This window comes from Pipistrellus hanaki (genome assembly GCF_964339955.1).
Source record: "Pipistrellus hanaki genome assembly, chromosome: 4".
Classification (NCBI taxonomy): domain Eukaryota; kingdom Metazoa; phylum Chordata; class Mammalia; order Chiroptera; family Vespertilionidae; genus Pipistrellus; species Pipistrellus hanaki.
This window is the reverse complement of record NC_140506.1, coordinates 101,756,241-101,778,046: the sequence shown is the minus strand read 5'-3', so window position 1 is coordinate 101,778,046 and position 21,806 is coordinate 101,756,241. Positions and strand designations below refer to the sequence as shown.

The 21,806-nt window shown below is 47.8% G+C and overlaps 1 protein-coding gene across 1 annotated transcript in view; it reads right to left on the bottom strand.

The window, feature by feature from the left end:
* Positions 1-21,806, bottom strand: part of DNAH3 (dynein axonemal heavy chain 3) — a 182,030-nt gene that overhangs the window by 96,086 nt on the left and 64,138 nt on the right. Inside the window, exons 20-25 of the mRNA XM_084882694.1 lie at positions 20,576-20,690; positions 18,083-18,199; positions 15,632-15,811; positions 14,018-14,154; positions 10,629-10,830; positions 406-498 (exon numbers count right to left, since the gene is read on the bottom strand). Of these exons, the coding sequence (XP_084738820.1) occupies positions 406-498; positions 10,629-10,830; positions 14,018-14,154; positions 15,632-15,811; positions 18,083-18,199; positions 20,576-20,690 (844 nt within the window). The remainder of the gene's footprint in view (positions 1-405; positions 499-10,628; positions 10,831-14,017; positions 14,155-15,631; positions 15,812-18,082; positions 18,200-20,575; positions 20,691-21,806) is intronic.

Sequence of the window (21,806 nt, the reverse complement as noted above, 5' to 3'; positions counted from 1 at the left end):
GGTGTCCTCTGCTTCTAACTGAAACCCTTTCACCAGCGGGCTTCAGGGAGAAGTGGGGGGAAGCACAGCAGGAAAAGAGAGGGGGGAGGGGGTTACATAAAGAAAGGAAAGGGGGGGCAGGTGCATCGGAAAGGAGAGAGAGGTGGGCGGGGGACAGATACAATGTAGGATTGAGCGAGCTCCAATAGAGATGGAGGAGTGGTAGAAGGACCCATTTAGGATAAGTGGTGATGGGAAGAGACTTGAACACAATACGATGTACAGACAATGTTATAGAATTCCACACCTTCAACAAATAGACATTCATTTACCACTGTCACCCCAGTCAATTCCATACACAGAAACCTTCTCCCCAAAGTCCTTGCTGCTGTACCAACACCATGGCCCATTCCCATCGCCCTTTACCTCCACATACGCCTCAATCCCAAGTCGGATGACTTCCCGCATGCTGGCCAGCATCATCTGCTCCACCTGCTGCAGCCACTTCTCCACCATGCCCTGGGGGAAATGGGCAGAGGTCAGCCCCCGGGAGACGGGCAGCTGTCAGCCGGGACAGAGCCAGCATCTCCCTGGACAAGGCTGGAGGGAGCCAGGGTTTGCTTGGTTTCCCTGGGGGGTCAGAAACAGCCACCCCAAGATGTGCCTCATGACGTGTGACTTATTTTGAGCTAAAGGCAAGATCCTTCAAGTTCAGGAGAAACTTCTGCCCCTATCTTACTTATCTAGAAGAATTTAAAGCAGGAGCCTGGCCCGAGATGAGGATCGCCAGCAATGACTTCCTCCCTCGCTCTATGGCTGGGAAAACTGCCAGTTCCTGATCTCCTGCAGCCCAAGGCACCACCTCATCCCTAGCTCAGAACCTCCAGTGGACCTAGTCCCCACACTGTCTTCAAACCTCTCACGTACGTGGGCTCTCGGACTCTCTCACGAGTATGCTTAGATTTGATTATTTTCCCTTTTTATTTATTTTATATTTATTTATTTATTTATTTATTTATTTAAATCAATCTTTATTGTTCATATTATTACAAAGGTTCCTCATTTCTTCCCCCCTCCACCAGGTTCCCACCCCACCCTCTGCCCTTTCCCCACCCCCCATTGTCCTCATCCATAGGTGCACAGTTTATGTTCAGTCTCTTCCCGCATCCACCACTCCCCTTTTCCCCAAGAATTGTCAGTCCACTCCCTTCCCTTATTTCTGATTCTAATATAATCAACAGTTAATATTGTTCAACAGGTCTTTTAATTTCCTTGTTTTTTTTTTAATTAATAAACTTTTATATTTTTAAGAATAAATTTTAAAATCTAATAATTTTAAACCTTGATTTTTCTGCCCTGGGAACGGAGAAGCAAACTTGTTTACATGTAAACTAGCCCTTAGCCATTCAAATGTAAATGAACACATAGTTTAAAGATAGCCATGTAAATGAATACATTGTTTAAAGATAGCTGCTGGCTGGAATTGGATTACCTGTACTGGGTGGGAAGGGCTTGTCCTCCCCTTTCTCCATTAAAATTAAGGTGTTAGCTTTAAAACCTCTTTTTGGCAAGATACCTTAAACTTTCAGAACTTCAAATTTTTCAGGTAGTAAATCAATTACTTAGCATTTTCTCAAATCAATTATACCTCCACATGTCCAAGGATACACTTCATACTAAAGACACTTCCAAATAGATCAACCAACCTCATCCAGACCCCACACAAGGCACTCACAGATCAACACCCCAGCGCTATACTAACTCAACACATCCAGATCTAAGCCTTCATCACTTGATTCAGCAGACCCTCTAGTTCCCCCAAAAGTTTCCAGCCATGTCTGAGCGGCAGCCCTGGGCATGGGCAGGCAAGGAGCGAGCTGTTCCGGCCAGGCTTCTCTGGGCCTGGCCTCTATTGCTCCGGGCCGCTCCACAACCAGCTGCTCCGGGTCTGGCCGCTGCTGCTTGGGGCCCGGTTGCTGCCGCTCCAGGCCTGGATGCTGCTGCTCCGGGCCTGATTGCTCCCGACTATTTTCCCTTTTTAATCTAGCTTATGTTTATTTGCTTAGACCAGCCGATATTGAACAATTGGTCCTGTCGAGAGTGACTCCATCTTGCTCCCCACCTTTCGTTTTTACATGATTGCTTGGAGATCATAGCTATGGTACAGATGGTGTGCCTGGACTTAACTGACACTCCACTAATATCGCCAGACAAGGTATTGCTCACAGATGGGAGTAACTATGTCCAAGAAGGAATCAGGTATGTGGGGGCAGTGGTAGTTACCTGGACCGAATTATTTTTGGTCCCAGGCGCTTACTCAAGGGACATCAGCTCAAAAGGCTGAGCTAATTGCTTTAATCCATGCTCTTCGGTGGGCAAAAGGCAAATCAGTAACAATTCAAACTGACAGCAGATATGCATTTGCAACAGCACATGTGCACAGAGCTATTTCCAAGGAAAGGGGATTTTTAACTTCAGCCAGGAAGGACATAAAAAAATTAGGACGATATTCTGGCCCTACTAGAAGCCATCTGGCTACCCGAGGTGGTGGAATTAGTACACTGCAAGGGACACCAGAAAGGGGACTCCCTAGAAGCAAAAGGGAACCAGGCTGCAGATGAGGCCGCCTGGGAAGCTGCCCTAAAACCAGTGAGGCCTCTACAGATCCTAGTACTTACCCGATCCTGATTTACCTGCCTCACTGACTTAATCAGGAAAGGAACAAAAACTAGCTACACAGAAAGAAGCCTCCTAAAACCAGGAAGGATGGTGGACCTTACCAGACAGCTGACTTTTGGTTCCCAAGGTTCTAGGTTGTATAATAGTTAACGAGTTACACCTGTCCACTCATTTAGGCCATATCAAGCTTATAGAACTCCTAAGGGACAGGTACTACATACCCAACCTAGATAGTACAGCAGACAGCATTGTTTCCCAATGCATCACTTTCACTCAAGTGAATGTCAAACAAGAAAAGGGACCCCCGACAGGAATCCAAGCTTGGTGAAATTCCCCGGGGAAACACTGGGAAGCAGATCTCACTGAGATCAAGCCTGCAGCAGAGGGTGTAAATATCTCTTAGTTTTCATAGATGCCTCTCAAGATGGGTTGCTTATCAGACTAGAACAGAAACTGCTACCATTGTACCTAAAGAGTTACTCCAGGAAATAGCCCCCAGATTTGGCCTGCCCATAACTTTAGGGTTCTGACAACGGACCCACCTGTATAGCTAGAAATTCACAGGACATAACAGAAACATTAAATATTAATTGGAAATTACATTGCGCATATCAGCCCCAAAGCTCTGGGCAGATAACGCATAAATAGGACCTTAAAAGAAGTCTTCACCAAATTTACCTTAGAAACCAGTAAACACTGAGCCACCTTACCCCCCTTCACCCTACTCAGGGCAGGTGCACCACATCCCGGGAGGGGTTCTCTCCATATGAAATCATGTTTGAGAGACTCCTTCCCAGACTTCCCAAGCTTCAGGAAGAAATAAAAGCTGAAACCCATAGCCAATATTTACTCAAGTTCTTATAGGCCTTATAGTCCGCCCAGAAAGGAATTCATAAGAATGCCTGGGATGCCCTGCCTGTACCAACTTCTGATCCGGTCCACCCCTTCCAACCTGGTGATTCTATGTGAGTAAACAAATTCACCATCCAGGGATTGACTCCCATCTAGAAGGGACTGTACACTGTCACATTGACTATCTCCAACATAGTAAAGGTCAGCGGCATCCCAATGTGGCTCCACTATACCCAACTCCAGGTGGCTAAGGCAGAATGGAGAATCCAGGACTCCTCATCAGACCCTCTAAAGCACATGTGTCAAACACAAGGCCCGCGGGCCAAATCCAGCCCGCCAGGCCTTGCAATGTGGCCCACACCGCACTGTCATCACTGCACTCCGCTGTCAGTTTATGACATTGTCAGTTTATGACTGTTCAGTAAACCATTTGGCCCGTGATTTAGGCTGGATTTTAGATTTTGGCCCCTTCTCTGATTGAGTTCGACACCCCTACTCTAAAGCTAAGACTCTTGCATGTATCTCAATCATAATTCTTTTTATATTCTCTAAAGAGGGGAACCTCCATAGACCTCCCCCATAATGGACATGGGAACTCAGAAATGGGATAACAGAGGAGGTACTGGCAAACATAATAGAGCAACTGTGTGGGGGGGCATCCAACTCACTATTGACCTCTGTACTTCAGGGTATCATCCTGGCATATTCCCCTAACCCAGTGGTCGGCAAACTCATTAGTCAACAGAGCCAAATATCAACAGTACAATGATTGAAATTTCGTTTGAGAGTCAAATTTTTTAAACTTAAATTATATAGGTAGGTACATTGTTATTAACTTAGTTAGGGTACTTCTAAGCTGGCCTTTGCTAAAAATTCAAGGAGCCAAAGAGCTGCAGGTGGTTCATGAGCCACAGTTTGCTGACCACTGCCCTAACCCAACTAACAGTAATCCCATTCTGGTTACTACCCAGGAAGAAACAATCACTTATGCCTCAAATTGCAGCTGGGCCTGTGGATCAGTCTACACAGAGAAAACACTTCAAACCACAGGCATTTATATGTGTCATGGAACTGGCAAAGTCAGTTATCAATCCCGGGGAATTTTTCTGTCTTCATTGGGGCTGTGAAATCCTCTCAACTATTGATAACTACCACAGGGACGGAGACTATTTTTTCAAATTCTGGAGGATAGCTAAACTCATGACCTAGGAAACTTTAATCTGGTAGAGTTTAAAGCCCAAAGTATCCTGGAATACTGAGAGAACTTGGGAAATAAGGTTATGTGAATCAGGAAAAGACCCAGGTACACTCTTCACCATCCAAAGGTGAGCCCAGACCTCAGCCAGGAAACCTATAGGCCTTCTCACTGAGTTAGCCTTACCCATCCCAGTTAGACCTATCCCAACCAGGCGACCCCTAGTCCCATCCCCTTCAACGATCCACCAGCCCCACCTTCCCCTTCCAGGGAGCCTTACCTTTTTACCATACTTGCAGCTGTCCCTCGATTTGTAAACACTTGAAACCAGATCTAGGGGCTTACTGCTGGCTATGCTTAAATCCCAAGCCCCTATTATATAGGAATAGGGGTCCCAAAGTCCCTCAACCTCATCACAGATGCCGAGGAATGCCATTGGGACCGAGCAAGACTAACCCTATGGGACATTCAGGGGGAAGGCACTTGCCTAGTATTCTCTACTTACAACCTCCAAAGGCCCCCCTTCTTAGTCCTCTGCAACACCACGATTAAGTAAAAAGCAGCACCGAGGCCTTCTTGGCTAGCCTGCACAGACGCCTAACTCGGTGTGCCTCCACTTACAGGTTCAGTAGTCACTCAAAACCCTTACTCTCTATCCCTATATATGTACTTCCCCAAGTATTCCTATATAACGGGGTGAGGACAGAACCCTAATCTGTCCTCCACCACCCCTACCACGGTGGAAGAGGGCCCAGTCATAGTCGCCCTCTTCACTGGATTAGGAGTTGCGGTTCTGTGGCCTTTGGGGCATGAGCCCTGGCAAGAGGGGCCTTAATACAGGAGAACTCACTGGGCAGTAAATGCTGACCTAAGCCACCTGAGCGCTCCAGCTCTCAGCTCCATGAGTAAACGGACTCCAGCTGAGATGGTTTTCCAAAACAGACGGGCTAGCCGTCCCTTTGCCCAGCGGGAGGACTGCACTGCACTAGGAGAAAATGGCTGCTTTTACAAGGACTGGGTTACCAAAGAAATCAAGGAAGAAATTAAAAACATCCTGGAAACAAATGACAATGAAAACACAACTATCCAAAATCTATGGGACACAGCAAAAGCAGTTTTGAGAGGGAAGTTCATATCCCTAAAAGCCTATTGCAAAAAACTAGAAAAAATGGTAACAAATGATCTAACTCTACAACTCAAAGAGTTAGAAAAAGAGCAAGAAGAAAAGCCCAGTGTAAGCAGAAGGAAGGAAATAACAAAAATCAGAGTGGAGATAAACGACATAGAGACCAAAGAAACAATACATAAGATCAACAAAACCAAGAGCTGGTTCTTTGAAAGAATAAACAAGATAGATGAACCTCTAGCCAGACTAACCAAGAAACAAAGAGAGAGGACTCAAATAAACAAAATCAGAAACGAAAGAGGTGAAATAACAACAGACCCCGCCGAAATACAAAGGATTGTCACAAAATACTACGAACAACTCTATTCCAACAAACTGAACAACCTGGAGGAAATGGACATATTTCTAGAAAAATACAACCTTCCAAAACTCAATCAGGAAGAATCTAAAAATCTCAATAGAGCAGTGACTTGGGAAGAAATTGAAACAGTCATCAAAAAGCTTCCAGCAAACAAAAGCCCAGGGCCAGATGGCTTCACAGGAGAGTTTTACCAAACATTCAAGGAAGAACTAAAACCTATCCTCCTCAGACTATTTCAAAAAATGCAAGAGGAAGGAACACTTCCAAACTCCTTCTATGAAGCCAGCATCATCCTAATACCAAAACCAGATAAAAACAACTAAATGAAAGAGAATTACAGGCCAATATCCCTCATGAACATAGATGCCAAAATCCTCAACAAAATTCTAGCAAATCAGCTCCAGCAGAGCATCACAAAGATCATACACCATGACCAAGTAGGATTTATTCCAGGAATGCAAGGTTGGTACAATATCCACAAATCAATAAACGTGATACATCACATAAACAAGTTGAAAGATAAAAATCATATAGTCATATCAATTGATGCAGAAAAAGCATTTGATAAAATCCAACACCCTTTCCTGATAAAAACTCTCAACAAGGTGGGAGTACAAGGATCATACCTCAACATAATAAAAGCTATATATGATAAACCCACAGCCAACATCATACTCAATGGGCAAAAACTAAAACCATTCCCTCTAAGAACAGGAACAAGACAGGGATGCCCACTATCGCCACTCCTCTTTGACATAGTTCTGGAAGTACTAGCCATTGCAATTAGACAAGAGGAGGAAATAAAAGGCATCCAAATTGGAAAAGAAGAAGTAAAGTTATCCCTATTTGCAGACGAGATGATATTGTATATAAAAAACCCAAAAGACTCCATTAAAAAACTAATTGGCTTAATAAATGAATTTGGCAATGTAGCAGGATACAAAATTAACACCAAGAAATCTATGGCATTTCTATACACCAACAGCGAATTTATAGAAACAGAGACTAAAAAAGCAATTCCATTTACCATCGCACCAAAAAAATTAAGATACCTAGGAATAAACTTAACTAAGGAAGTAAAGGACCTATACGCGGAAAACTACACGACACTGAAAAAAGAGATAGAGGAAGATGTAAACAGATGGAAGAACATACCATGTTCATGGATTGGTAGAATCAACATCATCAAAATGTCCATACTTCCTAAAGCAATCTATAGGTTCAATGCACTCCCCATTAAAATACCAACGGCATATTTCACTGACCTAGAAAGAACTCTCCAAAAGTTCATTTGGAACAATAAAAGACCCCGAATAGCCACAGCAATCCTGAGAAAGAAGAGTAAAGTAGGAGGTATCTCAATACCAGACTTCAAACTGTATTACAAAGCCACTATTCTCAAAACAGCCTGGTACTGGCACAAAAACAGACATATAGATCAATGGAATCGAATCGAGAACCCAGATATCAACCCAAATCACTATGCTCAATTAATATTTGACAAAGGAGGCACAAATATACAATGGAGTCAAGACAGTCTCTTCAATAAATGGTGTTGGGAAAATTGGACAGATACATGCAAAAGAATGAAACTAGATCACCAACTTACACCATACACAAAAATAAACTCAAAATGGATACAGGACTTAAATATCAGACGGGAAACCATAAAAATACTAGAAGCATCCACAGGCAACAAAATCTCAGACATATGCCAAAAGAACTTCTTCACTGATACTGCCCCTAGGGCAATGGAAGCTAAAGAGAAAATAAACAAATGGGACTACATCAAAATAAAAAGCTTTTTTACAGCAAAATAAACCATCAACAAAACAACAAGAAAGCCCACCGTGTGGGAGAACATATTTGCAAATGTTACCACTGATAAAGGTTTAATCTCCAACATCTACAAACAGCTTATACAACTAAATAAAAGGAAGATGAATGATCCAATTAAAAAATGGGCAATGGACCTAAATAGAATATTTTCAAAAGAAGACAGATGGAAGGCCAAAAGGCACATGAAAACATGCTCAAAGTCACTAATTATCCGAGAGATGCAAATCAAAACAACAATGCGGTACCATCTCACACCTGTCAGAATGGCCAACATCAACAAATCAACAAACGACAAGTGTTGGCGAGGTTGTGGAGAAAAAGGAACCCTCGTGCACTGCTGGTGGGAATGCAGACTGGTGCAACCACTGTGGAGAGCAGTGTGGAGTTTCCTCAAAAAACTGAAAATGGAACTCCCATTTGACCCAGTAATCCCACTCCTAGGAATATATCCCAAGAAACTAGAAACACCAATCAGAAAGGATATATGCACCCTTATGTTCATAGCAGCACAATCTACAATAGCTAGAATCTGGAATCAGCCTAGGTGCCCGTCAGCAGATGATTGGATAAAAAAACTGTGGTACATCTACACAATGGAATACTATGTTGCCATAAAAAAGAAGGAATTCTCATCATTTGCAGCAACCTGGATAGAACTAGAGAACATCATGCTGAGTGAAATAAGCCAGTCAATAAAAGAGAAATACCACATGGCCTCACTCATTTATGGATATTAAAAAACATTATAAACTGACAAACCGAAAGATAGATATAAAGACAGTAAAGCAACAAGCAGACTGTAAAATTACAGCGGGGAGATCTGGGGGAGATAAGAGATCAACCGAAGGACTTGTATACATGCATATAAGTACAACCAATGGACACAAAACTCTGGGGAGGGAGGGGATGTATGGGAGGCGGGGGGCAATGTTAAAACATGTACACCGATAATAATTTAATAAAAAAGAAAAAAAAAGAAAATGGCTGCTTTTAGGACAACAACTCAGGGGCAATGCAAGAAAGCCTCTCCATAGAATGAAGGACACAGAAAATTGTGAAAAACAACAACCATGAAAACAAAACTAGAACAATCTAAAAACTGGTCCCAGAGATTATTTAATTGGTCTCCCTGGCTAACTACCCTCCTTCAGCCTCATTACTCCTTGCCCTCATTTGGGTCCCCTTCTTATAAATTGTTTTGCCAACTTCGTTCAGCAGAGAATGAACTCAGTCAAGCTAATGGTCCTCAGAAGTCAGTATGTTCCTCTCCCTGACAATAACTTAGCAGAGTCAGCGATTTCACTCTTGTACGTAAAACCAGTGGGGAATGAACAATAGTTCCTGTCAAGAGTGACTCCATCTTGCTCCCCATCTTCCGTTTTGTATTTCCCGTGATAACCTCTGCTTAGAAATCCTCCCTGAATCAGGTTCATTATTCTGTTGGCTCTGGGAAACAACACCCCAGGTGCGCCCGAAGACGAGCTTAACATTCTCAATTTAGCTTCTGTGATTTGCTTGGCTCAGCACAGCTCCCCAGTTTGTTCCAACCAGAATATGGCTGTTGCCTTAATAAGCTAACCCCTGAGCTCATTCGGGGCCACGAGGTTTGGAGACATTAGTCCTCTCGTGGTTGCCGGCTTTTGCAATAAAGACTCCTCATTCCTCTCTCTGGTCGCTGAATTCCCATGTAGCAGCATCACCTGAGGCAGAGGAGAGTTCCCCACACTCCCCTCCCAGCCAATACGCTCTCACAGTTTGTTTTACATCATTTCCTGTGTTTCAGGAAGTGTGTGCTTTGTAAAAGGTGCAATCAGGGGTTTAAACAAGCCTTTCCTCACATCATCTTCTGAAACAGACAATACTCAGGAGGAAACGACATTTCTATTTCAGTTAATAAAACGAACACTTTTAGCTCTTTCCTTATTCCCGTCGTCCCCAGATTGACTGGGCCGGAGGATGACCTGGAGATGGGAAAACTAACACCGAACCCAGGCGCAGAGGCCTGCCTCCGCTCCCAGCGTAACTCGGGATGGGACCTGGGATGGAACATGGGCATCTGGTTTCTTCCAAAGCCCCTTGGGGAGCCAGCCTGCGGCCAATCGCTCAGTTCCGGATTCCCGGGGCGGCTGGTGATGCGCCCTGCCTCCCCCAGCCGGTGGGGTTGGGGGGCAGAAGCAGCCGCAACAGGAGGCCGAGGGCCCCACGGCCAGGCGTGCTGTCCTGTCCTGTGTGTCTCTGTATGCGGGGACATGAGTAGAGCTCAGTGTTAACACGTCATTCCACGCTTCCCGGGGCTTGCCGCCCAGCGAGCTGACTCGGTACTTGAGCTGGGCTCTGCGCATGGAATCGGATTCTGTTGGGATCTGCCTCCTGCTTCTGCCCCCACATCCCCTTTGGCTAAGGCCCTTCCACAGCTCAGTGTGCACAGCGAGGCGTATGCCCGCATGTGCAGGTGGGTGGGTTGAGGCTGTCATCAGTGGTGGTGCCCCTGTCCCACCCCGGCGGCCGGGGCAGATGCACAGGCCTAAGCAGCGTGCACACAGCGGCCTCCGTTTGCGTGGCTGCGAGGAGAGAAGAGGCGTGGACAGGGCAGTTACCTTGGCATGGGCCGGGTAGATCTTCTGCTTGAAGGGCACGGTTTCCTTCTCCGAGCTGATCATGCCAACGATCTCCAAGTCCTCGGTGAACTCGAGCCTGGCGATGCCCTCGAAGCACTTCTTGAGGTGCGGCTGCACGCGGAGCGGGTCCTTGGTCTCCGACAGGATCTCCAGCAGCTCGTCGTTGGACAGGAAGAAGAACCTGTCAGAGCAAGGAGCACAGACCCACCCTCTGAGAACCTTTCCCAGCGGCTCCCCTCTCCGCGGGGAGGGGCGCAGACAGCTGTGCTGGGTCTTCCGAGGACTCGCCCTCTCCAGGTCCCCCGGGGCAGGGAGGGTGGGATGGGTTAGACTGAGAGCAGGAGGAATGCTGAGGCCGGCACATCTGCGCTTAACCGGGCTGGGCTGGGGTGGGTGCTTTCTTTTGAAAGAAAACAGCGAGCAGTGGTCCTCAGCCTGGCCGCACTTCAGAATCACCTCCTGACCTTGCTTTGAAATTCCTAGCCCAGACTCTACTGCAGAGACTCACATAGAAGTGACTCTCCTTGGGGTTGGTCTGAGGATCCGCGTATTTCGAAACCCCAAGAGGGGCAGGGAGAAGAGGCTGCAGAGGGGAGATAGGTAAGTGGTGACGGAACAAGGCTGGCTTTGGATGGGGAACACACAATACAGCACACAGATGGTGGGTTAGAGTACCGTACACCCGAAACCTACACAATGTTACCAACGCCACACTGACAAGTGCAGTCACAGAGGGAAATGAAACCCCGGTGACGCTAATGCTCAGGCAGTGCTGGGAGCCCCTCGGGGGAGAGAGCCCTTCCCTTCCTGTCTCCAAAAGGGACAGGCGTGAAACGGAAGCACATGTGAGTAACACACTTACATGCAGGGCCTTTATCTTGTTTGAAATGACAAATAATAAGCCCTGGGTGAGCTCAGTGGTTAGAGCATCAGCCTGCCCACTAAAGGGTCTCGGCTTCGATTTCTGGTCAAGGGCATGTATCTGGGTTGTGGTTTGTTTTCAGAGTCCCTGGGAGGCAGCCAGTCTCTCTCTCTCTCTCTCTCTCTCTCTCTCTCTCTCTCTCTCTCTCTCTCTTTCTCTCTCTCTCTCCTCCCTTCCTCTCTCCCTTCTATTCTCTGAAAAGCAATGGAAAAAAATACTCATGTGAGGATTAAAAATAAAATTTAAAAAATGTACAAATAATACAATAGCTTCATTCTCTTGCTGGGCCAGCCAGGAGAATAAAGCAGCTACCACAAGCCTTCAGCAGATGTTCAAGGAACAAATCTCCACAGTGACCACGAGGCTGAGGCCCACAATGAGGGACCATGTGATTAGGGTCTTCGCTGGATAGGACGGATTGCAACAATATTCATGCCTAGCCTCATGCTGAGAGTGCTTAATGTTATCCCATAAGAAGGCACACAGAAACACTGAGATGTGTGTGCATTTAACCTAGAAGGAAAATGAGGCTCAGAGAAGTTAAATATCTCATCCAGACAGCCTGGAATGGAATGCTAGCTTTTTCACTTGCCAGTACTGTGCTTTTTCTTTCTTTCTTAAAAAAAAAAAAAAAAAAGTATTTTATTGATTTTTTTTTTTTTTTTTTTTTTTTTTACATAGAGGAAAGGAGAGGGATAGAGAGTTAGAAACATTGATGAGAGAGAAACATCGATCAGCTGCCTCCTGCACCCCCCCCCCCCCCACTGGGTATGTGCCTGCAACAAAGGTACATGCCCTTGACCAAAATCAAACCTGGGACCTTTCAGTCTGAAGGCCAATGCTCTATCCACTGAGCCAAACTGGTTTTGGCACCAGTACTGTGTTTTTTCGCTGGTGACTATTCCCTCATGTATAAAGTGGAGATAAAAATAATAGTTCCAGGACCTAACCAGTTCGATTCTGGTCAAGGGCATGTGCCTTGGTTGCGGGCACATCCCCAGTGGGGAGTGTGCAAGAGGCAGCTGATCTATGTTTCTAACTCTCTATCCCTCTCCCTTCCTCTCTGTAAACAAATAAATAAAATATATATTTTTTAAAATAACAGTTCCAGGTTAATACAAACAAAGCACTCAGAGCATGACCTGGTACACGGTAAGCATGGTGCCTGCACTTTATGAGGAACGACAGCCCTGGGTATAGGACTAGGAGCCCAAACCTTAGAAATGTCCTCTGCCCAAGTTTTGTGCTTTCGGCTCTGTCCACTCTTCCTGCTCTATCTGTTACCGGTACTGAAGGCATTAGACACCTGTGGCTGTTGATATTTTAAAATGAATACTAAACAGCCCTGGCCAGTGTTGCTCAGTGGAAGAGCATTGGCCTGAGGACTAAAGGGTCCGGGGTTTGATTCCAGTCAAGGACACATCCCCGTGTTGTGGGCTCAACCCCCAATAAAGGGCGTGCAAGAGGCAGTTGTTCAATGATTCTCTCTCATCATGGATGTTTCTCTCTCTCCCTCTCTCTTCCTTTCTGAAATCAATAAAAATACCTTTTTTTTTTTTTTTTAAAAAAAAGGATACTAAATAAATTAAAATTTTCCTTCTCAGTTACACTAGCCACATTTAAAGTGCTGGATAGCCACATGTGGCTCACAGCTACTTTAATGCACAGCACAAGTATAGGTAGAACATCTCTGCATTGAGTAAAGTTCCACTGGACAATGCTGCCTTAAATACATGCCAAGGACACGTCTGAACCCTAAACAACCCACTCCTTTGGGTGGAAAGCAGAGCTACCTTTGTCTCTATGTACAGTGTGAGTTCCTTTCGGGCAAGTTAGGCTCAAACTTGCAATCTAATTAGAATCACATGCCACGGAGGGACCACACATGGTCAGCGAGATGTGGCCTGATGGTCAGGGGTGAGGACCCTCCTTCCTGGGCCCCGCCTGACCTTATGCAGAAGAGTACTGGTTCTTAAGGAAAAAAGAGGCAAACATTTATAAACAAACCTGCTGGAAACCACAAAATCTGACAGCAAAACACGTGGCTGGCATTTCACGAGTGCAAGTTCTGGGCCTGGTGCGTTACGTGCATCGTCGCATTTGAAATGCACCACAGGGTTACGAGGGGGGCCTTGTCCCGTCTCCTCAGGGAGGACCCGAGGCGGGTGGCTCAGAGGGAAGAGCTGGGACTCACACTAAGGCCTGTTTAACTCCAAGGTCCAGGTCCTTAACTGCTACGACCACACGCCAGGGTGGATACTGACCGTGCTGGTTGCCCATTCATCCCCACTCAAAGTCACACTAGTGCAGCTTCCTCACCAAGAGTGCCTCAGGGGTGGGAACCCTGCAAAGCACACGGAACAGAAGCCAAGTCGCAGCGCGAACCTTCCCTCTACCTCGGCACGGGTCAGAAGGGCCACTCGAACCCAAGCACAGCAGCGGGTACCTGGGGAAGAACAGCCTCTTCTTCTCCAGGTAATCGTTCAGGCCCCTCTGGATGTCCTCCAGCAGCATGTTCGCTTCCTGCAGCTTCTCCGCCATCCGGGGCTGGTCGGCCGCCATCAGGACCCTGGGATCTTTCACCTAGGGTTCACCGAAGAGGGACTCACCAGGGGCTCCCCACCCCGAGAGCGGGCATGTGACCAGCACCTGAGCTGGCGGTGCCCTGCCCAGTGGTGACCCCGATCCCACAGCGAGAACACTCAGTGGCGGGCCCTGCCGCTGGCTGGGGGCCGGGCCAGGGCCAGGCAACTGAACCAGCCAGGACAGCACTGTTCACAGCGGGGATCTGGGATTGGGATGATGACACCCTCACCAGCCTGGCTGCCCTCGAAGGAGGGCTTTGGTGCTGCATGAAAATCAGCTTCCATGGTGTGAGGGGGCAGAGCGGGCCAGCCTGCAGGAGAGGAAGTGGCTCGGAAAGTGCCTCAGGGTTCCCTGAGGAACCCTGGGGCCAGAGCTTCCTTTACGCACGCTCTGCCTCGGCTTCCATGAGACACCCATTCGGTCTTTTTTTTTTTTTTAATATATATTTTTTTATTGATTTTTATACAGAGAGAACGGGAGAGAGATAGAGAGTTAGAAACATCGATGAGAGAGAGTCATCGATCAGCTGCCTCTTGCACACCCCCTACTGGGGATATGCCCGCAACCAAGGTACATGCCCTTGACCGGAATCGAACCCGGGTCCCTTCAGTCCCCAAGCCGACGCTCTATCCATTGAGCCAAACCGGTCCCGGCACTCATTCGGTCTTCTGTTTGAACTGCCTAGGTTTCTGTTACTTGCAACCCCGAACCTCAGCTGATATGAAGTTGGAGGAAGCAATCATGCAAATTGGCTCTGATGGCCGAGTGATAGAAATGACCTCCTAACTCATTCCTACAAACCACAGGGCAGGGAAGTCCCCTTGAGACACGTTCTTTATAAATGTGCCCCAATTTGAGCACACTTGACTTCCAAAAGGAAAAAGTTCATCTCTTACTGGGTACCCCGATGCCTGTCCACCGTGCCCTCACCCGGAGGCCTGTTCCCAGGGGCACCTCCCGAGGGCTTCTCCGCCATGTCTCGGGCTCTCGGCTACTTTCCTAAAACCCTTTGCATAACTTCCGTTATAGCTCTTATGTACCCACGTCTGCCTCCTCACAAAGCGGTGAAATATTCTTGTCATCTTCGATTGTTTTTCTGACTCCTGGTCCAATCTGGGTCAGGGTAGGCACTGAATAAACGTTTGTTAAGTGTCTGCGTAACTGAATCTGGACAATCATTTGCATTCTGAAAGGATTCTCAAGCTGTAAAAGCTTTCCCCTCATGGGCTGATGGTTACGCTGCACAGCTGGGGGGAGGGGGGGCGGGTACTGTGGCCTCCACTTTCTGTATTACATATATCCACCTTTAAATCTTTAATAACAACTTTTGAAATTAGAGAAATATACAATATCACATTTTCAAAATCCTAGTTTGCTTACAAGTTGGAAGAGGCCTGGCTACAAGGCCCCACGAGGAGCATCAGTGATGCAGCCCAGCTCGGGCCGGTGAGAGGTGCCGCGATGGGGAGCTTACCGCTTGGGCCATGAGGGATTTCCAGTAACCGTCCACGATGGTAAACTTCCTGCCCTCTTCCGGCATCTGGGCTATGATGTCCTCCGAGCTGAAGATGGGCTCCAGGTACAGCCAGGTAGCTTGGCATTTCAACCAGGCATCCAAAGTGTCCTGCACACGGACTAGCTTTTCTTCCCACTTCTGCGGATTCAGCATTTTATATCCAAGTCAGTAACTCGCCACCCTGCATCACACAGCTATTTACCCACTCCTCCCCTTGCTTAGCAAACCCCTGTCGAGTGCCCCTATGTTCCAGACACTGTTCTAGGCAATGTGAACACAGCAACGAGTGAAACAGGGAGTCCTTATCCTCATGGAGCTTGCATTCTGGTGGAATAATAATAAAACCAGTGATAATCTCTACAATATCTCTAAAATAAAGAGTCAGGGTGTAACACCATCACTCAGAAGTTCAAGCAGCCGGAAGAAAGTCAGTCCCACAGGGGTCGCCTTGGCAAATGCTGAGCCCTCTGGGAGAGGTCTGAGGCAGGAACTTGGAGCTTGGAGGCACTGGGTCCTGGGTTGCCATGGCAATGGCTGCACCCTCCCTGAGCTGTTCCCCACAGGCCTGAGGGAAGAACCCAGCCTTGGAGCGCCAGGCAGGCAGTTCTGGGTTGCAGGCCTAGGCCACAGTGGGGTAGAACTCTGGGTCTGGCCCCAACAGGGGGCGTGGCCAGCCTTCACACCCTGACAGGAGGGAGGAGGGAGCCCCATTCCTTAGAATCTGCTGTTGGATAGCTCACTGTCAGGGGCCTGCCAGCCAGGAACCCCATTCACTTGCACCCCGGATCCTGACAAGAGTAATATGCAAATTGATGACAGTCAATTTGCATATTACTCTTTTATTAGATAGGATAGAAGCCTGATGCATGGGTGGGGGCCAGCTGGTTTGCCCTTATGGGTGTCCCAGATCAGCGTGGGGGTTCCCTTGGGGTCTGGGGCAGCCTGGGCAAGGGGCCTGTGGTGGTTTGCAGGCTGGCGATGTCCCCTGATGATCCAAGTGGAGGCCCTGATACCTGGGATTTATTTATCTTCTACAATTGAAACTTTGTAGCCTAGATCAGAGCCAAGCCTCCTGCTCACTCCATGGCTGTAACCATTTTTGTTGGGATTTGTTTACCTTCTATAATTGAAACTTTGTAGCCTTGAGTGGAGGCCTGAGCCTGCCAGGGTGTGCCAAAAGCTTGGCTTTCTCTATCTTTAGGGGAAACCCAAGCCTCCTGCTCTCTTCAGCTCCATGGCTACCCCCATTTTTGTTGGGATTTATTTACATTCTATAATTAAAACTTTGTAGCCTTGAATGGAGTCCTGGGCCCACCAGAGTATACAGAAAGCTTGGCTTCCTCCATTGCCTGGGAAACCCAAGCCTCCTGCTGGCTCTGTGACCACAGCCATCTTGGTTGGGGTTAATTTGCATACTCCCTCCTGAATGACCAGTGGGCATGGCTTGTGGGTGTAGCAGAGGGATGGTTAATTTGCATATTGTTCTTTTATTAGATAGGATACATATATTAGAGGCCTGGTGCATAAATTCATGCATGGGTTGGGTCTGGCCAGCCTGGCCAGGGGAGGGGACCTGGGTGGTTGGCCTGCCTGCCTGCTGGTCGAACTCCTGGTTGAGGGGGAAATTTGCATAATTAGCCTTTTATTATATAGGATATACACTGGGTGGCCAGATTATTATGCGTTCAGAGATCATAATAATCTGGCCACTCAGTGTATAACTAGAGGCCTGGTGTTCAAAATCGCACACTTTTGTGTGTGTGTGTGGCGGGGGGCGGGGGGAGGGGGAGGTTCCCTCAACCTAGCCTGTGCCCTCTCGAAGTCTGGTCAGTGTGCATCATAGCTACCAGTTGTTCCACAGTTCGGTCAATTTGCATACTGCCTTTTATTATATAGAATTATCATCACTATAAGCAGTGATGGGCTGAGTGCTTTATATATGTGAAAACTAATTTAATCAGGTGGGCTTATGATGGAAATGTTACTACACAGCACACTTTACAAATGCAGAACCAGAGACACAGTTTAAGAGGCTTGCCCAAGGTTAATGAGCAGGAGCCAGAGCTTGAAACCAGCAAGTCTGCTTCAGGAGCTTTGCCTTTAGCCTGTGCTGCTTCCATACCCAGGACACAATGAGCCACATGCCGACCCTCCAGCGTTTACTTTCGAGAGTACACTAGCCCGGCTGACACTACACACTTCCCAAGTGCATTTTTACTTGGTACACTCAAACCATCTCATGCTTCCTTTTGGCTCAGCAGGCAACATGTTTACTGGGACGGTTACGTGTTTTTAGTCTTGTCTTACTTTTTTCCAAGCAGGAGAGAATGAGTTTGGTTGTTAGATGAAACAATCTTCTGAGAAGCCAAGAGCTACCCGGGTGTCACAAACTGCCCCCTTTCACCTTACCCGGCATTCGGTTTCTATTGGCTTGATGAAGGGGGAGCCACACATGGTTTGTGTCTTTATCACGTGGTCGTCGAGGAGCAGCTGAATGTCATCCACAGCGCACAGGATGCTCGTATCCTGCAGACACACACCTGCCCTGTTAGAGCCACGCATGTCACTTGCAGGCTGACACAGACACTGAGCCAGAGCTCCACCCAGGGAGGCAGGAACCGCGTCTTACAAGATGGAATTTCTATTTTCTTTCTTGAAAATGTTCTTAAAGACACAGACTTTCCATCTTTGTGGAAGAAATCAAACGTGGCCCAAGCCCAGAGCTTCGCCCTTCCCTGTGCTCCCACCTCCTGCCTTTCACTCTCATGCTGCCTGCAGGGGCCCTGCCCAGCAGCTTGGCCAGGCCTAGATGGTGGTTCTCAACTATGTGCCAAGGAGCCCAGGGCACTGCAGTGAATTCACAGCAAATCACTGGGAATGCTTAAAAAGAAAATCTAAAGTATTTCTTTCAATTTGTGCATGAAGGGGGCTACACGCTGACCTGACAAGCCCAGGGGAGGCCTGCAAACTCAGACCTAACGTCACCATAAAGGATGGTCTGAAATTAAACTTTAACTAAATGCAGTTATGGTGGGTAGTCACTCCTAGGTCGGTATCTTCACTGACAGGGTCAACCTTTACCTTAACTGAGCCTATCTGTCTTCTTGCATCTAAATAACATAACCTTGAAATGTCTGGGTAACTTGTAACTTCCCTTTTTCTGGACCCCTGGGGCACAACCAAATGTGCCTGAGCGCCAGGACAGAGACCACAAATTCCTTTATTGTTATTGTTATCACGTTAATTGTTGACTGTTGACTGTCCTGCACCCACCTAAGTATGTGTCCGTTATTTTACTTCTTATTTAATCCCAGGGGTTGGCCCCCTTGCTTTCTCCCACCTCTCTCGTCTATCACAAGTGGGTTTCATGTAACCCACCTTCATTTCTCCTTTGGTTGCAATGTATAAAAATAGATGGAAAACCGCCATTCTCTGGAGCACTATCCCAATCGCAGAGGTTCTGCTTCCCAGAAATTGTCCACAGTTTGGCTCAAATAAACTCACAAAAATTCTTTACAGGTTTGAATGTTTTAAACAAATTTCTACGGATTTTTTCGAACAGTGAAGGTGACAGGACACGAATATTTCTGTTTGAACTTAATTACTTAACAACAAAGCTGTGAGCAATTTCTTTTGCTCTGGGGGAGAGGAACCATGAAGAAAGAACGACATTCATGACACAAACGGCAACAGGAATCAAGAAAGTCTGGAGCCTCTGCCAATGTGTTCCCTGGGCCACAGTCTACGAGAGGGTTAGGCTCGTGCACAACACTTCTTCTGAGGTCACTGTGGCCGGAGGCTGGCCAGGCTGTGTCCCCACCGCAGGCCTGTCTTTCTCACTCTGCTGTCACTTCCTTCAAGCCCACATCTGGTGGCTAAGTGGGGGCCAGGCTATGCTTCTAATCCACCTCCCTTTTACTAGTTGTTCTCCCTGGGAGGGATGTCTGAGCTGTGCTGATCCTGGTCTGTAGCTGCACTAGCCAACACCTGGACTGGCCTGCAGGAACTGAGCTTTGTTCCCAGGTCTCAGCTCACGCCCTCCAGGAGTATTTGCTCCAGGCAGTCACTGAGGCCTGGGGGAGGAGGAATAGGGGAGCCTTAGGGCAGGGGTGGGGAACCCCTGCCAAGGGCCATTTGGGTATTTGTAACATCATCCTCAGGCCCTACAAAACTATCCATTAAAAATGAGCCTGCTCTCTTTGGTCAAACATTTAATGAGCTCACCCCTAAAGCAGAGCCAGACCCAATGACTTCATGGGTTTCATATGCAGGCCAGACCTTCCCCACTCCTGCTTTAGGGTTTTAGTTCTCCATCCGCATTGCACATCAAAAAGTCCAGGGTGCCTTAAAAATACAGATGCTCAGGCACTTTGGGGTGGAGAGAGAAAGAATCAACCAGGAATTTTTTTTTTAGAAGCGCTAAGTAGTATTTACTCCAGACAGCTTCAGAGGGGCTGGAGAGTCCCTGGGAGAGGCCAATGCAGGAGGCTTGCTCTGGTTGTTGCTCTGAATCAAAAGGCATTTCTCACTTGAGAAGGCATCCCTCAGGGTGGCCCAAGGAAGCGTAACAGACACAGGCAGCGGGTCTGATGGCAGCGGCGCTGACAGTGAGCAACTCTGTGCTGACCTTCCCAGTGGCTGAGAGACCAGACCCCAATGGTTGCTCCCACAGGAGAGAGATGGAATCAGGTGCCTATGGAGATGTGAGGTGATCCTGGGTGGTCATATTGCAATAGATAAACATATCCAGCCCACACCCTTCACCTCAAGCCTGAATAATGTTATGTTTCTATTATGTCTCAGAAATTTTTTTTAAAAAAAGCTCTTGGGAGTCTGTTGTGATTCCAAGGGACTACCCTGCACACTGCAGCAGGTAGCCTGGCTGTGCTGGCTGAGACTCACCGTGTCCCTGTACTTGGCGAAGCTGAATGTCATGTTGACCCAGTCCAACTTCATCTTCTCCAGGTTTTTCTCGAGGGAGTATTCCTTGCTGGCTGTGGCTCCAATGGGCTCCAGTCTGGAAGGGAAGGCAGGCACAGTAGTGTGGCAGGGAGGAACTCGGCCTTGGGAAGTTCAGCTTTGCTGAAAGGGAAGCCTTTGGAAGCCCTGCTTTCCCTGAACTCCTCCTCAAAGAAGGGCGACGCTCCAGCGTTCCGGGGCTCCTGAGCCTCTGCACACTGGCATTGAGGCTGCATCTAGGGCTGAATTTTGTCCCCCCACAGGCACAGTCCTAGTCCCAGGGCCTCGGAACGGGAGGTCTCCTATCTGAAAATGGGTCTTTAGCCACTAGTTAAAGTGATACTGTGAGGGGGCCCCGAATCCAATAGGACAGTCTTTATAAGAAGAGGAGAAAGGACAGACAGAAAGGAATGACCATAGGAATGAAAGGCACAGGGAGAGGTGGCCATGAGCTGAGGAGAGATGCTGCAGGAGAAAGTAAACTTGCCAATCCTTTGATTGTAGGCTTTGCACTCCCAGTACACTGAACACATAAACACCTGTGTTTGAGCATCCAGGCCACCAACAGGAGCCACTGGTTCTGTGCTGGGGCTGTCCTGAGCATTGCTGGGGCTGTCCTGAGCATTGCATAGCACTCTCCTCGGCCACAACCCACTGCCTCAGCCCACCCGTGGCCAGTCACGGTGACACTGTTAATAATCTGGTTATGACTGACAGGAAGGCACGCAGGGGAGGCAGCTAACACAGGCTACCACCCACCCGGGTTCCCTGGAGGCTGCAGGGATCACTCCCAGGTCTGGTTCCACTCTCACTGGGGCAGGAACTGGACAATGATGCATGCCCAGTGGGAAGATGTCTACTGTCAGTCACACCTGGGAACAGGTCAGTGGCCAGAATAGGTGTGGCCACTGCCAGGGCGAGAAATCAGAGACTTCACTCCTGAACAAAGGAGCGCTCTCCCTCTCTTGCTGCTCTTTCAACTCCTGGCTTGTGGGCACCCTTGAGGCCCACGCGGCCCATGCCAGGTGATGCCATGTATTGGCCTAATGGACTGTGACCAGCCTGAGGTAACATCTGGCAGCTCTGCTGGGAGCAGCCTGAATGCTGGCTTGGCTTTCAGCTCTGCTGGAGTCCCAGTTGCCCTTGTCAGAGCTGGGTCATGGGAGAGGGGACT